The sequence below is a fragment of the Hyperolius riggenbachi genome, chromosome 3 (genome assembly GCF_040937935.1).
Source record: "Hyperolius riggenbachi isolate aHypRig1 chromosome 3, aHypRig1.pri, whole genome shotgun sequence".
In the NCBI taxonomy this organism is placed as follows: Eukaryota; Metazoa; Chordata; class Amphibia; order Anura; family Hyperoliidae; genus Hyperolius; species Hyperolius riggenbachi.
Window position 1 is genome coordinate 219,154,371 of NC_090648.1, and position 19,329 is coordinate 219,173,699.

The window sequence follows — 19,329 nt, forward strand, 5'->3', positions numbered from 1 at the left end:
CAGTGTTCTAACTCTAATTAAAGTGGAATACATTTTTTTCTGGTAGTAGGTTAAAAGAGAATCTGTACCACTGGCGTAACAATAGGGCCTGCAGCCCCTGTTCCTGCGGGGGGGCCCGGGCCCCCCCTGGGGCCTGCACGAGGCCATTTTGTGGGGGCTGGAGGGGTGGCAGCATGAGGGAAAAGCCGTGGCCACAATCGGCGGGGAGAGGGGAAGTTCCCTCACCTCGGGGCTCTCTCCAGCTTAAATGTATGTCAGCGGCGGGCAGGAAACAGATACATACATTCCGTGTGCTCCACCAGCCTGCGTTCCTCTCGCTAGCCTCTGACGTGACTTCCGGTATGACCGGAAGTCGCGTCAGAGGCTAGCGAGAGGAACGCAGGCTGGAACGCACGGAAGGTATGTATCTGTTTCCTGCCCGCCGCTGCCCACGGACACACATTTAAGCTGGAGGGGAGAGCCCCGAGGTGAGGGAGAGGTGGGGAACTTCCCCTCTCCTCGCCGACTGTGGCCACGGTTTTCCCCTCATGCTGCCACCCCTTCAGCCCCCACAAAATGGCCCGCTCTTAATATCTGCAGGGGGGCCCGGTGGGGACTAGTTACGCCACTGATCTGTACTCTAAAATTCTTACAATAAAAAGCATACCATTCTATTCATTATGTTCTCCTGGGCCCCTCTGTGCTGTTTCTGCCACTTCCTGCTGCAATCCTGGCTTGTAATTGCCAGTTTTAGGCAGTGTTTACAAACAAAAGACATGGCTTCTAACCAGCTTGTGATAGGCTGAGAGGAGCTCAGTCTGTGACTCAGACAGAGCCTGCAGGGGGCGTGGGAGTGTGTGTATAGCTTCTATCCTATCACAAGTAGAGCAGCACACTCCTGCCTGAGTGCCTGAGCCCGACAAAGCCGTCAGAGGAAAGATTAGATCATATAACAGATAATACAGCCACTGTGCAACTAGGAAAGGCTGCAGTAAGACAGACCACATTAGAACATGTATAGGTACTTATAGGATAGAAGAAATAAGGCTGAAAATTTTGTTTCAAAGTCTCTTTAAAGAGAGTCTGAAGCGAGAATAAATCTCGCTTCAGACCTCATAGATAGCAGGGGCATGTGTGCCCCTGCTAAAACGCCGCTATCCCGCGGCTTAACGGGGGTCCCTTCACCCCCAAATCCCACTCGGTGCAGCGGGGGAACGCTTCCGCATTGGGGCAGGGCTAACCGCCACAGCCCTGCCCCACGCGCGTCTGTCAGCGCGTATCTCCGCCTCTCCCCCGCCCCTCTCAGTCTTCCTTCACTGAGAGGGGCGGGGAGAGGCGGCAATGCGCCGCTGATAGACGCGCTGTAAGGCAGGGCTGCAGCCGTTAGCCCTGCCTTCAGCAGCAGCAAAATCTACGACCAATTTGGTCGTTGATTTTGCGGGGGGGGGGAGGTTTGGGGGTGAAGGGACCCCCGTTTAGCCGCGGGATAGCGGCGTTTTATTATTTTTATTATTTTCGCTTCAGTGTCTCTTCAAGGCTGTAAATAATATTTTAAAGCAAAGAAGAAATGCTGAGCTTCAGACCACTTTAAGAAGTTGAAAATTATGGGTTCTGTTGAAACCAAACTACGGACGGTCAGGTAGACCGACTAAAATTTCAGCCACAACTGCCAGAAACATTGTTTAGGATGCAAGGAAAGGCCCACAAATAACTTCACGTGAAATACAGGACTCTGAAAAAATGTGGTGCGGCAGTTTCAAGATGTACAATAAGGAGGCACTTGAAGAAAGATGGACTGCATGGTCGAGCTGCCAGAAGAAAGCCATTACTACGCAAATGCCACAAAGCGTCCCGCTTACAATATGCCAAACAGCAAAGAGTTAAGCCTTAAACCTTCATTTGGAGTGATGAGATTGAACTTTTTGGCCACAACCACGAATGTTACATTTGGAGAGGAGTCAACCGTGCCTGTGATGAAACATACACAATTCCAACTGTGAAACATGGTGGAGGATAACTAATGTTTTGGGATATGTGAGCTACACTTGAGGTCCCCTCTCTGGTTAGACCTCAAATGTGCAGTTCATGCAAGACAGTCCAAGAACTTACGGGAACTGGAGGCTTTTTGCCAGGAAGAATGGGCATCTTTACCATCTGAGGAGTTAAAGTGCCTCATCCATAACAACTACAAAATACTTCAAGCCATCATTTATATTAAAGTGGGAAATGCACAATACTAAGAACTGGGGTTTGTAAACTTTTGATCAGGGTCATTTGTGTTGTTTGTATAGTGATTATGATTTAAAAAGAGTAAACACAGTTGTTTGACAATAAATGGCTTGAGCCAACCACTAACCATCTTGTTTTCACCTTGTGGACCAGAGCAATTTTGATGTTGTAACTACTGTATGTTCCCTGTTGATTTCACAATATATTAATCACTTCTTATGATGCATAAGTGGCATATAGTTTGTGTTTTTTTCTTTCAAGACAGTCTTTCCACATATTATTTTATTTTCTATGCATTAGCACGACCGCTACTATGGTATCATGTAGTAGCGGGTTATAATCTTTCATCCGCTGTAATCTAATTTTGGGGTCCTGAGTGTTAATGTTGGCATCCCACACACAGCGTGCAGTTATGTCAATGTAGCGTGCATGCATAACTGCCGTGCGTTGTGCTCATAGGGTGACCACTAGCAGTGCGTTACCATAGTTGTGGTTGCACTAGTGGAGTACTGCAGTCACACTATAAGCACATCACGCGGGAGTTATGCACACACGCGTCACTGATATAATCGTGCACACACACCGGTTATATCAGACCCGCACTGTGTGTGCGTGGTATTTATAGCACAGTTTTATGCATGAAGCTCATTGGGTTGAGTCACTAAGCTGCACTGCTACAGTGTGGTATTAGATGGAAACAAATTCACCATTACTTAGATTCTGCTGACACCAAGTTTCCGTTACCAATGTACTGTATGTTTATCTAGTCAATTAATGGCATCAACTCCAAATAAAATCTTCAGGTTTTTTTTTTTTATTTTTAACTTTTTTTGCTTTTCTTTTTGTAAAACAAAGAGTTGTAAATGAGAAATGTCCATAGTAGGGATAAAGTATGGGAAGGAATAGCACTGTCACAGGGCAAAGTCTATATATTTCAGGTCATTGTTTCTGTTCAGCGACGTCTCCACACAGTATAGTATCTTACTGTATCCTGGAGAGCCTTATCAGTGCAAGACCCTCATCTCCACATAAGAGAGGGTCTGTTGTGTTACACAGAGGATGCCCTGTCTCCTTCAGGTTAAGCAGGTAACAGACCAACATTTGCCCCATTATCTTGGTCCTAGCAAGGATAGACTGTTCCTCTCTGTAGCGGATATACTCCTGAGGTTATAATCCCTCATCCGCTATACACCTGGGTCCCAATCACTCTCATTATCTCTTTCTGAATCTTGGGGTCCTGAGTGTTAATGTTGGCATCCCCCACCTGGCCATCTTCATACCTTTAATGAGAAAGGAATTAAATGGCATGGAATAATACTATTTGATCAAACGAACATCTGGACAATCATTATCACAAGAGATAAGAACATAAAACATATTTTGGCTTATTCAGTTAGGCTATGCAAAGAGTGAGAACAACCAGTCTGAACTATAATAATAATAATAATAATAATAATAATATGATAGCTGGGATGCTGCACCTTGATCAAGATCACTGCTACCAATGCTGCCTTAAAGCTTCACATGCACTTAAACATGATCACTAGTGATTGTTTTAAAGGAAACCTATAAGTAAAAAAAAAAGAACAAGTTAGATATTTACCCACATATGGTCCAGAGGCTTCCTGATCCATACTGGAGCCCACTGCTGCTGTTCAGATTCCCTCTGAACATATTCATCAAGAGCTTGTTGACTATCATTCCCTCCGTGTATGAGCATGGCCTTACTGCGCATGCACGAGTAATCTAAAGCTGCTTGTGCATGTGCAATATGACCATGCTTGTACAAAGTGAGGAGCACACTTCGCAATCAAGAAGAGAGACCCGGACAGCAGCGGTGGGGTTGAGGAGGACACAGGAAGCTTCTGGACCATCACTCTACATGAGTATTTACTTTTTTTTTTTACTTACGGGTTCCCTTTAATGCAAACCTGAACACACTGTTAAACTGTAACATCGCCCACTTGAAACATGGACATTACCTTGCACATCTGATGTCCTTTCAGCTATAACTGACAGCAACTGATATATTTCAGTTCTGACAAAGTCTTGTCAGAAATGAAAGTGATCATTGTTAGAAGAAAATGGTGAGCTTCTGAGAGGAACTGATGGCGAGGTAATTATGTAATATTAATTTGCAGGTACATCGTGTTTATTTTAAATAATTTTACTTTGTTTAAGTTAATTTTAAGTGACAGTTTAGGAACAGTTAATGCATGTTGCATGACTTCTCTCCAAGTAGCCTGTTCTGTTCTTTGGAGAGGGGAGGATTACCAGGAATTGCCGTGCTACGAACAATAGAGCAATATGAGAACAGTAGAGGTCGGTTGTTAATTGTCCACCACAAAGGATCACTAACAACTTCCTCATCAATATTGGGGGACCCCTCTGCACACTTGTGATTTGGGTAAGATGATTACAAATGATTGTTAAAGCAAGGGAAATTCTAAGTCTTTGTATAGCTTTACTGGATAAGCCTAAATGTGAACAACAGTTTAATGGTAAATGATAACAACAACAAAACATGAGCAGAATAAAATACGGGCATGATGGACTGAAAATTTCATTTCTCCAACTTCAATCCTAGATTTTGGTCTTTCTGATGGAAAAAAAAAGACCCACAGTGTCAGGTGCCTATGATAAAAAGGACCATAGGGGCAAGTGTACCTGATAAAAGATAATAGTCCTTGCCTGGGTCATACTGAAACTTTGAAAGGGATGCTGAAACATTAGTAAGTTATTAGTTGTGTGACTGCATTTCATACAGATGCCCACAGTGAATAAACGTGGGCCGTCTTGGATGTATTAAAACAATTATTGTTGTGGATCCTTCATACAACTGTAGTAACACAAACACTAATTTATAAGCCTCTCAGAAACCCTCAGGGCTCGTTCACACTAGGGGCATTTTCTGCCTTTTTTCAAGTGCAGGCGATTGTTAAAATCGCCCACAAAATGCTTGTGCAATGAATCTCTATTAGAAGGTTCATATCAGCGCGGTTTGTGCGCTGTGCGTGCAGCAAAGCGCTGCCTGTACCATTTTTGGGGCGATTTTGCCTCAATGGAAGGTATAGGAAAAACGCAAACGCTCACAAAATCGCTTTGTGCATCGATTGCATTCACATTTTTAAGAATACATACATTGTATTTATTCTTTTCCGAGTCAAAGAGTTACTTGTGTCAGGGAGTGAATTACAAAACCGCTCTGGAAAAGCGCTTAGAAAAGCGATTATTCCAGAAACGCAGCACGCAGAACGTGGAGCGCCGGGAGAGGGAAAAAAACAGTGCACAAAAATGCAAAACACTGGCGTTTGCGTTTTTAGGTGTGAATGAGGCCTTACTGTGATCTGACATGACTCAGTTTATAATGGTAAATCCTGATTACATGACAGCAGACAATTGTTAATAAATCCAGTCAAGGTTTGCTGGATCACTTTCTCCATACTTGGAGATGTGTCCAGTAAATCAGACACATCACGTCAGTTAAGCCTCATACACACAAGGCACAGAAGTCTGGCAACAGACTTAAAAAAAAAAAAAAAAAAAGCAGCGACAGCTCGTCGCCAGGTCCCTCTGTGCAGCAGCCGTACACACGGCGCACAGAGGAACAGAGATGTGGCGGAAGCTGTCGCCGAACATTCCTCCCCCCCCCGCCGGAAGCTCCGTACATTGTTTATCAGTTGCTGTCGCTAGTCCGCATACACACGCAGTACACGTGGCGGACTAGCGACAGTTGCGGCGAAGTTGCAGCGACAGCTGTTGCCAGTGATTGGCCACGTCAATCGCCTGGCGACGGTTCGTGGCGCACGCCTCATACACACGGGGGACCTGTCACCGCAACATGCACGTGCCACGTTTTTGTGGCGACAGTTGTGCCCCGTGTGTATGAGCCATAAGAGATGAGGTGGCACACCAGGCCCAGATGTAAGTTCAGTTGGTTACCACACAGAAAAGACCATAAAACGTTAAATACAGTGTAAGTCGCTATATATTGTATTCTTTTAGAAACATTCCCATTCTGTTGCATATCTTAGCAAATTATGAGGTCTGGGGGAAAAAACCCACAAGCATTGTAACATAAATATAAAGCATGCACATTGAACGTGACACACACATACAGTATACTACCGTACTTACACAAAGAAGAAGCGTGTGCAGACATGGTCAGACACGGGGCACACCCAGATGTTTCCATGCTTCTGTAAATCTTTTGATGTTATTACTGTAAAGAAGCACATTAAGTTTATGATCAGTAAACGGTGAGCAAACGACTCAACGTCAAAATGGTCTTTGTCACAAACCTCTTCAACAGGAAAATTAAACACTGTTTGTGGTTTGCTGTACTGCTGCTTAGGATCTTCTAATGAAAGATGAATACCCCTTAATGTATCACATAAATAAATTAATATTCAATCTCTAACAATTAATTTGCACATGTAAGTTCTTATGAATTGGATGCTTCTGCATTGAAATGTTCAAACACTATGGGGCTTGATTCACTATAACAAATAGCGAGCGTTACCTCCTGTAACGCTCGCTATCTCCTTTCGCTCCTCTTACTACACGCTAGTGTTGTCCGGATCATGAACGATTCGGGTCTTTGATCCGAATCTCTTTTGTGAGTCGAATCATCTGAATGATCAAAATGAGTGATTCGGATCGCAAAAGGGGCGGGGCCAGGAGCGACACGCCCCCCCTCTCAGCGGGCAGCGGGGTCCTGGAAGCAGAGCAGAGATGGATTGCTCTGTTGGAGGGGAGCCAGGGACAAGTAGATGAGAGAGAGGGGACATGGGTGCCACTGCCAGATATGTGTAGAGCACACATACTGGCTATAATGTGCTGCTCATTATAGGCTGTCTGTTCCGTAGTTGTGCACAGTGAACAAACTGGAAGCTTTTGGCTCAGCTCAGCACAGCTCAGTAACTTTGCAGGCACTGTGATTGCAGGGCAATATGATCCTCCTGCACTGCTCTAAACAGCTGCACTTCACTTCTGGGAATGCTTTGGGGAATGCTTTCTTTCACTGTGCGACGTTTGCTTTCAAAGTATACAGATGAACATATAGGTGGAATATATGTAAAGCATATGATTGCAGCATGTGGGTATTGTGTGCAAACAAACATTTCTGCTCTCTGCTCGTCCCTCCTCCCTTCTCTGTCCACTCCCTGCCCTGTGTCCATCTTCTCCCCTTCTCTGTGTGTCCACCCCCCTCCCCTTCTCTGTCCACCGCAGGGAAAGACCTGTCCTGCTATTCATTTCACCCCCGAATGCTTCCATAGTAAAATGATCCAAGATTCGGATCAAAGATCCGGATCTTTTCAATGATCCGATTCGAATAATCCGGATCATTGAAAAGATCCGAACTTTGCATCTCTACTACACGCATAGCGTGCCTCAGTGGCGTCCCTACCATAGGGCGCAGGGGGGCGTGGCGCACTGGGTGACAGACACCCAGGGAGGTGTCACCACGACCCCCCACAGCAGCACAGCAGGAGGGTGAAAGCAGCGCTAGAAGGAGGGGCTGTGGAGGCAGCGGTGGGGAGGGGGGAAATATCCCCCCCTCCCTCACCTGGGACCCCTCCTTCTGCCTCTCTCCCCCTCCATAGAAAACTGTCGGGAAGTGCAGGGGCGGCCGGAGGCGTGCTGAGAATTACTCACCTAATTTCCGCGTTCCAAGCGTGGAGCGCAGCGTCATGTCGTCACAGGTCTGTCTTCAGCGCCGCCCACTGTGCTTCCTGATTAGCGGAAGCACAGTGGGCTGCATTGAAGGCGGAGATCTGTGACGACATGACGCTGCCACGCTTGGATCGCGGAAATGAGGTGAGTAAGTCTCAGCATGCCTCCGGCCGCCCCTGCACTTCCTGACAGTTAGCTATGGAGGGGAAGAGAGGCAGAAGGAGGGGTCCCAGGTGAGGGAGGGGGGGGGGATATTTCACCCCTCCCCACCGCTGCCCCCACTGCCCCTCCTTCTAGCGCTGCTTTCACCCTCCTGGGGGCAACTATACTAGCTATACTGGGGGCAACTATACTAGCGATACTTACTGGGGGCAACTATACTGGCTGGGGGCAACTTTACTAGCTATACTGGCCGGGGGCAACTATACTAGCTATACTTACTGGGGGCAACTTATACTAGCTATACTTACTGGGGGCAACTATACTAGCTATATTTACTGGGGGCAACTAAACTAGCTATACTGGCTGGGGGCAGCTATACTAGCTATACTGGCGGGGGGCAACTATACTAGCCGGGGGCAACTATACTAGCTATACTGGCTGGGGGCAACTATACTAGCTATACTGGCTGGGGGCAACTATACTAGCTATACTGGCTGGGGGCAACTATACTAGCTATACTGGCGGGGGGCAACTATACTAGCTATACTTACTGGGGGCAACTATACTAGCCATACTTGGTGGGGGAAACTAAACTAGCTATACTTACTGGGGGAAACTAAACTAGCTATACTTACTGGGGGCAACTATACTAGCTATACTGGCTGGGGGCAACTATACTGGCTGGGGGCAACTATACTATCTATACTGGCTGGGGGGCAACTATACTAGCTATACAGGCTGGGGGCAACTATACTAGCTATACTTACTGGGCGAAACTATACTAGCTATACTGGCTGGGGGCAACTATACTAGCTATACTGGCTGGGGGAAACTATACTAGCTATACTGGGGGCAACTATACTGAGGGCCACTATGCTAGCTATACTGGGGACCATTATACTACCTATACTGGGGGCCACTATACTAGCTGTACTAGGGACTACTATACTACCTACACTGGCTCCTGGCGCTACCTAAACTAGGGGGCACCTCTCACTACCTAAACTATTTAGGCCAGCCAGCCCAACATCACAACCAGCCCAGAATCACTGGCAAAAAGGCCTCAGCATTATCTCCAGTCAGGCCAGCATTTACTTCAACCAGCCAGGCACAGCCACAGCATCACCGCCAGCTAGCCCGCCCAGCCACAGCATCACCGCCAGCCAGCCCGCCCAGCCACATAATCACCGCCAGCCAGCCCAGCCACAGCATCACCGCCAGTCAGGCCACAGCATCGCCGCCAATCAGGCCACAGCATCACTGCCAGGCCTTTCAGTCCACATATCATCCCCAATCCAGCCAAAACAGTATTACCAGCCAGGCACAACAGCCAGTAGAGGAGAATTCAGAAGCCAGGTGAGAGGTGTCTACAATATTAAGGGGGCATTCTGCCCATTTATGTAAAAAGCTGTCTATTTATGTGCCTTATGACTGCTGAATTTGTTTTGTTGGTGGCCTCATGAGTGCTGAATTTGTCTTGTTGGTGGCCTCATGATTGCTGAATTTGTCTTGTTGGGGGCCTCATGATTGCTGAATTTGTCTTGTTGGTGGCCTCATGTTTTGTTGGTTGCCTCAAGATTTCTGAATTTGTCTTGTTGGGGGCCTCATGATTGCTGAATTTGACTTGTTGGGGGCCTCATGATTGCTGAATTTGTCTTGTTGGGGGCCTCATGATTTTCCATAATGTTCACGTATGAGTTAAAATGTTTGTATTTAGTTTAAATTGCTGTTGGCGCTTTGCGATAGATAAGATGACTTGGGTTGCAGTTTGGGCACTCGGCCTCCAAAAGGTTCGCCACCACTGTCCTAATCTAATGTCCCACCATTGCTAAGTTCATGTAAATTTGTCTCCACCTGTGACCACACCCACATTTTGGTCCATGACCACACCCATTTTTCAGCGCAGCCGCACAATGTAGCCCCATTTTTCGGCTAAGCGCGCCGCGTGTTGTGTTCCTGATTGGGGTAGGGGGGGTGTCTGTGGATAATCAGCACCGGGTGCCAAATACCCTAGGTATGCCACTGGCGTGCCTTATCAGAGTTAGCGTGCCTTATCTGCATTAGTGTGCCTTATCAGAGTAGCATAGCGAGCACTACAAACTTATGCCTGCTAATTGGCAATGATGAGAGCTCCACTCGTCCTGCCCTGAGCCCCTGCGGGTCCAATCACTCTAAAGAACATTATCCCCGCACATTGATGGCCCAATAGGCTGCCTGTCACTTGACAGGAAACTTGACAGGCAGCCTATTGGGCCAATCAAAGTGAGGAACTAATGTCCTTTAAAGTGATTGGACCTGCAGGGGCTCAGGGCAGGACGAGTGGAGCTCTCGTCATTGCCAATTAGCAGGCATAAGTTCGTAGTACTCTCTATGCTACTCTGATAAAGCACGCTAACTTTGATAAGGCATTTTAACTCTGATAAGGCACGCTAAGCTTTGTTATAGTGAATCAACCCCTATGTTTTATAATCTCCTGTTTAGTCATAAATGGTATTTTTTCCTTCAGTATTAAATTATCTAGAACCATTTTGCACTGGTTGGAGGCTAGCCCTACATTTATTATTGTATGACAGGTACAGTACAGACTCTTCATGTAATGCATCTATTAGTGTGTTTTTGCACCTTGTGGCCTAATATGAGTGGAATGTGCCCTCCATGGGTTGATGTCTTATTATTTTGGTGCCCCACCCTCTCTCCCACCCTTTTTTGACATTTAGTTTGTTCATGCATTCCTGCCTTGAAATTATTCATAAAAAGAGCTTTAATCTACTATGAGTTTTATATTTTTCACATCACTTGTTTTCTCCGTGATCGATTCTCCACTGTTCTATCCAGTCAAAAAAACAAAATTCTTATGTTTTCAGAGCTAAAGTATTTAACCACTTTGTCCTCCTTGACGTATAAAAACGTCAAGGAGGACAGGCGCGCTCCCGCGGCCGATCGCGCGGGTGCACGCGCACTCCCGGCTGCGGAGTCGGTAGCCACGGAATCAATGTATCGGACTATGGAGCCCGATCATTGATTCCTCTCCCCCGCTCTCTCGGAAGCTTCGCTCTTTCTGAAGCGGTGTCCCTCTAAGCGTACATTGTACGCTTAGAGTGACGTCATGTAAAAAAAAATCGAGATTGCCATCTTGTGGCCAAAAAGTAAAACTACAAGTAAATGCCCAAAAACATTACAATACACCAATATTTCCCCAAATAAAACACTTTTATATCCCACCCTCCCAAAAATGCCCACATAAAATGTTTAATAAAAAAAAACAAAAAAAACATTACTATAAAAAAAAACAAAACACATAAATATTTACCTAAGGGTCTAAACTTTTTAAATATCTATGTAAAGATGAAATATTTCTCTCTATTTTTTTTTTTTATAAGCTTGTAAATAGTGATGTATGCAAAACGGAAAAAATGCTCTTTTATTTCCAAATAAAATATTGTCGCGATACATTGTGATAGGGACATAATTTAAATGGTAAAATAACCGTGACAAATGGGCAATAACAATACGTGGGTTTTAATTATGGAGGCATGTATTATTTTAAAACTATAATGGCCGAAAACTGACAAATAATGAATTTTTTCATTTTTTTTCTTATTCTTTCTGTTAAAATGCATTTACAGTAAAGTGGTTCTTAGCAAAATGTACCCCCCAAAGAAAGCCTAATTGGTGGCGGAAAAAACAAGATATAGATCAGTTCATTGTGATAAGTAGTGATAAAGTTATAGGCTAATGAATGGGAGGTGAACATTGCTCGGATGCATAAGCTGAAAACGACTGAGATGTTAAGTGGTTAAAAGAAGTTTTACACCTTTCCTTTACTAAGAACATAAAATTGCCACCTAATATCTCAGGTACAGAAAAATGAGTGCTGATCCATTGTGCTGTATGTGCAGTAGAACTGAATAAAAGACAAATAATTACCTTCACACAGTGCAATACAGTTGAGATTTCGACTTTGCAAGAAACGGGACTGGAGACATCGAGTCTAATAGAAAGAGGAAAGTAAAATGACAGGCCTCAGTTTACTAAATGATAAAAACAGTAAAGAGTAGTAAAGTTTTACTCTGATCGTTTTATGCAGTAAAGGAAACATCAAGCATTTTAAGCTACCCCAGATCTACCGCGCCTGCGCAGAAAAATCCAGCCCACGTGCGAGTGATTGACAGGCGCAGTAGAGGACGACCTCGCGAGGTTGGCCTCTGCACCGGCGGGGACCCCAGGCCGACGACTGGGAGTGGAGCAGCTGCAAGGGACATATCGGCTGCAAGGGGCTGGGTAATTAGATCTGGGGTAGCTTAAAGTGTACCCGAGGTGACATGTGACATGATGAGATAAACATGTGTATGTACAGTACTAAACATATTAATAACCAGGGAGTTTTACTTTTTTTATTTTGCTGCCTGAAATAGTTAATTTTTAAGGCTGGAAATGACAGCTTCTGTCTTGTCAGGAGCTTGTCAGGAATATAGTAAACATCACTGATAAACAAATTACAGCCATAAAAGTTTTTTGTAACAAAATACATTTTCTACATATTTCTGAGAGCAGATGGAGAGAGAAAGGGTCAATATAGTTCATGTATTTTCATTTAGGGATACTTAATAGACTGCAACTGAGCAGAGACAACAAAACATTCAATCGACTTTCTAAATGTTTAAATATAAAATAAAATCCTGGGATGTCTTAAAAAGTCATTTTTAGGAGTAGGAGGATAAATATAATTGTTTATCTCATCAGTTTATTTTCACCTCGGGTTCACTTTAAAATGCTTGATGTTTCCTTTAAGGCAGGGTTCACACTTATTATTGCAAAAAACTGAACTCTTTTTTTCATGAGTTTTTACCTCAGCTAATTAGTCAATAGGAATTTGTATGCGATGTGCGAATTTATGCTGCAAAATTTATTTTTTTTGCCTGCATCTGAAAAACGCAAACACAATTTCATGTCATTCTCTATTGTTTTTCATTAGAAAAGCTTCTTATCTGTGTACAATTAGCTGAAGTGTTCACATTAAAACTTAATTGTTCTTACTGCATTTCTCCTTTTGTTGAACGCCCCATTTTCAGTGGAGGCGTAGACCAAAAAAAAGAAAATGTTAAGTAACCCTTTCCCTGTTTTGCTTTTATTAGTGTGAGTTGTTGTTGGTGAAATTCACTCATTCAGGAGCATAGTTATAAATCATGCGCACTGCAACAAAACTTTGACGCAGTGCCTGTGCTCTACCTCTCCCCTCACTCTTCTATTGGTGACCTCTGTGATCATATAACAAATACAGCCACCATAACCCAACTTCCACCCACAGCAAGTACAGACACCATTATGCCTCTAATAACCAGTGCAGTCACTATTACCTCCATGCTTCCTTAATAAGTGTGGCCACCATTCCATTGTCTGTTTAAAAAAGGTGGTGCTATCATGAGGCACCACACACACAGAGTAGCACAGTGGTGTAATACGTATATTACCTGTTCCAGTGCTGGGTCTACTTTTCTTCAGTGTGGCCACCTGCTATCAGTCACCACTGCTTCTGGCTCTTCCTATGTGACCCACATGACATAAGAGGAGACAAGTATGGAGCTGATTAAGAGCAGACCCAGGCCTGGAGAAGGAAATATGCCTTCTGCCAACTGCACTACTCTTCATAGGGAGGCGGCCAGTACCTACCAGGGGCCTGCTCCCTTGGTAATTACGCCACTACCCTTATTTTTACCAGTGATCCAGCCAAAAGTCAAAGGAAACCTTAGCAGGGAAGACATCTATGTATATGAGCCCTGCATGCAGGATATTAGCCATTACTAACAGACAAATAAAAGCTTATGTAAATGTATTTTTTTTTAAAGAAATGTGGAATCTGAAGGGCAAACTATTAGGCCTGGAACCCACTGAAATCAGCAAACGCAAAACGCAACAGCTAGCGTTTTGTCTGAGCGGTTTGCAAGCGGATTCATGCGCGTTTTTGGTTGTGTTTTGCAACATTGTATTTTTTTGCCCAGCCGGTGCGTAGCGTTTTGCGTTTTGCGTTTTTATCCTGATTGGTCCTGTGAATTATTTTTCATTTTGTTACAGTGTGCTGAACCGCAAAACGCTAGCAAAACCGCTCAGTTTAGGTTTTGCTGAGCGTTTCTGCTAGCGTTTCAATACTTTACATTGAAGCGCTAACGCTCCCAAAATGCTGCAGGTCCTGCGTTTGCGTTTCTGGGAAACGCAAACGCTCCTGTGGAAGTTGCCCCATCCATTAACATTAGCCCAGCGTTTTGGCAAACTGCTAGCGTATCGCAGTGCTGCCAAAACGCTGCCAAAAGCGCTCCTGTGGGTTCCAGCCCTAAATCAGTATTATGAGATAACTATACTGTTTACAGTTAGCTATATGGTATGCAGCAGTGCCTAGGTATGTCATCTTTCAGTTGATCTGTTGTGGTATGTGACTGATGAGATCAGCCATATGACCAGCATTCACCAGTACGCTGCAACCAAGGCAGGTGCACAGCAATCTCCAGGCAAGTCAGCTTATAGTTTATCTACTGTGTTATATGTTGCACTGAGGTACTTGCATTGCTAGAGCATAACTATGGATAACAGAAAAGCTAGGCATTTTAATCTACAATTTTCACAGATATCTGCAAATACAGTATATGCAACTTATATCTCTATTAATTAGAGACACTTGTTAGTAAGAAAAACAAGGAGGCTACTGAAAAGTATGCAGCCTGCTATGTATCTTTTATGTATCTAAAGCTAACAAAATTTTGGGATGCATTAAAAGGGAAATAAAAACTCGAGATGCTAGCATAATATTGCCCCTGTTTAACTCTCTAGTAAGGCCACATCTGGAATATGGAATTCAGTTCTGGGCACCACATTACAAAAAAGATATTGCAGTTTTAGAGCAGGTGCAGAGACGAGCAACAAAATTGATACGTGGGATGGAAGGTCTCGCTTACCAAGAAAGGTTAGATAAACTGGGTTTATTTAATCTAGAGAAAAGACGCCTTAGAGGAGATCTAATTAACATGTATAAATACATCAGAGGGCAATATAATAGCTTTGCGGATGAGCTTTTTGTCCCTAGGCCTTCTCAAAGGACTAGAGGACATGATCTGCGCATGGAGGAAAAACGTTTTAGCCATTTATTTAGGAAAGGGTTCTTTACAGTAAGAGTGATTAAGATGTGGAATGCATTGCCACAGGAAGTCGTTATGGCAAACTCTATACCTGCATTTAAAGGGGGCTTAGATGCTTTCATTTTGAAAGACATCCATGGCTACAATTACTAGGTAATGCCTAATGATGTTGATCCAGGGATTTTATCTGATTGCCATCTGGAGTCGGGAAGGAATTTTTCCCTTTTGGGGCTAATTGGACCATGCCTTGTAAGGGTTTTTTCGCCTTCCTCTGGATCAACAGGGATATGTGAGGGAGCAGGCTGGAGTTGTACTTTGTACTGTTTTAACTCGATGGACGTATGTCTTTTTTCAACCAAAATAACTATGTAACTATGTAAAGTGGTAGTAAATTCCTAAATTAGAACTGACAGTAAATGTTATTTCACTTGGACAGCAGTTCATAACAGAATCACTTCAGTCGCTGTGACGTTCCCTTCACATAAGGTTTTCTATCAATAATTGCATTTGTACAGTGTGTAAATAGTACCATGTCCATTGATGCCTCCCAGGTTAACAGGTCACTATGCTTTGAATTGCACGTAGTTTTAAATAGTGGTTAGGCTCCCTTCCAATAGGATGACCTCATTGCGGTGGAAAGGTCTAGTACGAAATCCTTTGCATGCAAATTATTTTGGAAACAAACATCCTCCGTTAGTGTAGGTGTGTAGCACCTATCTCAGCTGTAATGAGCACAGTTGTGTTTTTAAGAGGCCTTGTAGCTCTATACAGCTACTGTCAGTTGGCTGCAGCTTGGTTTACATGCACTGCCATTCCTCCCTACTGTGTACAAAATTGTATGTAGTGGCAGGAATACAGCCATGGATTTCAGCCTTTTTTCTCATCAGTTATAGTGTTGATATGAGGGTAGAGCTTTGAAAGTACAGTACTTGTTTAATGAAATAAATACTTGTTAATCACAGGGTTTCATCAGGCAGTTAACTTGCCCTATAGGCTTTGTGATCTGTTCAGAGCAGGGGTCTCAAACTCAATTTACCTGGGGGCCGCAGGAGGCAAATTCAGGATGAGGCTGGGCCGCATAAAGGATTTCACAAAAAAAGTCAATCAGCAGCATAGTTCAAGTTGGCTTTACGTAAAAAGGGCAATTGTCTTTATTTGTTTTGTTTGCTGGTTCAGCATCACTTTACTGCATGTCTACAGCACATAATCACCCAGATACATTGAGGTGTGATTAAATAGTGCATGAAGTAATATTGTCTTCATTTGCTTGTATTTTCCTGTTGAAACTCCTGTACAGCCAGAACGTTTCTAAACTAGACAGTCAATTACCCTTTACAGTAACATTGATTGTGTAACACTGTAAAAATACCTATTAAGATCATAATTCTGATGGGAGCTGTAACTGTCCCCGCTCTAATTATTTTCAAAATTAACATGCGACTCTCCTCATACTCAGAAAGCTTTCCCACAAAAAACTGTACCCCCACGAGCCAGGTTACCCCTTCCACTGACCGGAAGGGGAAGTTATTGGTAGGCTGGCCATGGTCCCCCCTCCTGCACTCTGATTGGGAGGGTTTGTGAGCTATAGCTTGTTTATGTCTCCATACCCGGATATGGCATGGGGAGGGCAAATGTTTAAATCTGCATGCCGAGCGGCAGCCATGTAACCACTGCCGGAAGATTATTATTATTGATTTATAAAGCGCCAACATATTCTGTGGCGCTGTACAAAGTAAGAAACAAACGTGGAGTACATAATACAGACAATGGTGTACACTAATATACAAGATACATAATTAGTGACAAAATACAAAGAATGATACAAAATACAAAATATAGAATTGGTAATGACAGTGATAAAAGTAACATGATGAATAAAATGTATAATGATTTCCAAGACAAAAGGAGGAGAGAGCCTTGCCCTTGCAAGCTTACAATCTAAAGGGAATGGGGGGAAACAAGAGGAGGGAAAGATGGAACAAGTTAAAGGACACCTAAAGTGACAGCAATATTGAGGCTGCCATATTTATTTTCTTTTAATCAATACCAGTTACCTGGCTGTCCTGCTCATTCTTTGGCTCTAAAACTTTTTAGCCATAGAGCCTGAACAAGCATGCAGCAGATCAGGTGTTTCTGACATTGTCAGATCTGACAAGATTAGCTGCATGCTAGTTTATGGTGTGATTCTGACACTACTGCAGCCAAATAGATCAGCAGTGCTGCCAGGCAACTGGTATTGTTTAAAAGGAAATAAATATGGCAGCCTCCATATACTTCTCACTTCAGGTTCCCTTTAATGAAAACTACAGCTAGACAGGGCGTTAGTAAAACCTTGTTGATATTCCTGTGGCCATGGGCCCTTTACATGATACCTGAGGAATGGTGTTCATCCTATTGTATCGTTGCACCAGTTCATCCTTGGATGGCATCCGATGCTGCCCCTTCCCCATACCTAATGAGATATGTTAAGAAAAAAACTGTATCATATATATGTGCAGATTAAGTATATACATCTATTTTAAAACTGCATTTTTGTAATGTACCACAACAAGCCATTAATCACAGCAGAGTTATACAGATTGCAAACACACTTATTATTATTTTGTATCTATATAGCGCCAACATCTTACGCAGCGCTGTACAGAGTATCTGATTAACATTGTTTTAGCTTAATACAAGTCATGAAAATGATTTGCAAATGATTTGCAGATAAACACTTTACATTTTCTTTAACGCTTACCTGAGTATCCAAAAGAAATACTGGAGATGGGACTAAGGTAGATTCCCTTCCCGTATGCTGCCCCGTGCAACTATAGACACAAATTACAATGTAATCAGAGACCGCTGACAGTCTTTGTCAATGTATTTCATGAAAATATTTTATTTACATATTGGGAAAAATCTATGGTATATTGTTTTTTGCACATTGTATAGCTCTTTTTATACCTGGTACACACCATTCGATTTCCCGTCAGATCGACAGGTCGGATTTGATATCCAATCAATTTTCCAATCACTTATGTTCAAAATTGATCACAAAAATGATCTGAAATCAAATCAGACCTATCAAAACTTATTGATTTGACCTGTCGATCTGAGGGGAAATAGCATGGTGTACCAGGCATTAGAGACTTGTATTTGGTTATTTTTAGATTTTTGCTGTTGAACCTGAGCAAGCATGTAACGCCTGTGAAATGTGTCATTCATTGTCAGTAATCTTTCTTACTACAGACATTCACATTCTTGTGATCTTATCAAGAAGGTAAGTGGATGCCAGTACTCCATGTGTAGCACTTTGTAACTATTTTAGCTTGATTTGCTGCTTCTCATTATTATATCAGTTCAGAACAGCATTTGTGGAAACTAGCAGGTGCCCAACAGTGTGTTGCTTGGTGTTTTCTGGGGAGAAGCCCTCCAGACCTTTGTGCCTAGTGGAGACCAAGCAGAGATTATCCAAATTTCCCAAAACGTGCGAAGACTGGGCACATCAGTGGACAACCTGAATCTAATCAGTAGATATAAGGCTTCTTGCACACTGCAAGCGATTCCGATTCAGATTCCGCTTTTTAATCAGTTTTTACATCAGATTCAGATTCCGATTTGCAGTGTGCAGGGAGCAAACTGCAAATCTGAATCGGAATCGGAAGTAAAAACAGATTAAAAAGCGGAATCTGAATCTGAATCGCTTGCAGTGTGCAAGAAGCCTAACGCCTTACATTCTGCCTTGTTTTGATTAAACTAGACTGGGCTCTCCTGATTTTTTTTATTTTATTTTGTTGCATATTATCTATTTATAAATGTTGACATGTTTTCCCACAGCATTGTACAGTGAGTAATAAACAAATCATGTAACTGTATTAGTTGAATGACTCACAAGCTAATGTCTCTACCACAAGCTAAAAACCAACACCGGGAGCAGCCAATTAATCAAGCATTGTTTTTTTTTGGGGGGGGGGGGGGGGGTTGGAGCATTAGTGAAAACTGGAGCACAGAGAGGAATCCACACAAATATGGGCAAAACATAAATCATATATGCAGAGATCCTTGTTATTAGATGTGATGTGTATTTTATTTTTAGTTTCAAAAAATATTTGTTTTTAGTATAAGGAGATGGGCGAAACGCCGTTAAACCCACGCAACAACAAAAGAAAAAAAA

General features: G+C 43.2%; 1 protein-coding gene across 2 annotated transcripts in view; it reads right to left on the reverse strand.

Annotated features, from left to right (window-relative positions):
* Window positions 1-3,012: 3,012 nt before the first annotated feature.
* Window positions 3,013-19,329, reverse strand: part of PARP6 (poly(ADP-ribose) polymerase family member 6) — an 88,828-nt gene continuing 72,511 nt past the window's right edge. For both annotated transcript variants that reach the window (XM_068275755.1, XM_068275754.1), the window contains exons 19-23: window positions 17,914-17,983; window positions 17,546-17,625; window positions 11,974-12,037; window positions 6,346-6,430; window positions 3,013-3,488 (exon numbers count right to left, since the gene is read on the reverse strand). In XM_068275755.1, coding sequence (XP_068131856.1) covers window positions 3,386-3,488; window positions 6,346-6,430; window positions 11,974-12,037; window positions 17,546-17,625; window positions 17,914-17,983 — 402 coding nt within the window. In that variant the 3' untranslated portion in view covers window positions 3,013-3,385. The remainder of the gene's footprint in view (window positions 3,489-6,345; window positions 6,431-11,973; window positions 12,038-17,545; window positions 17,626-17,913; window positions 17,984-19,329) is intronic.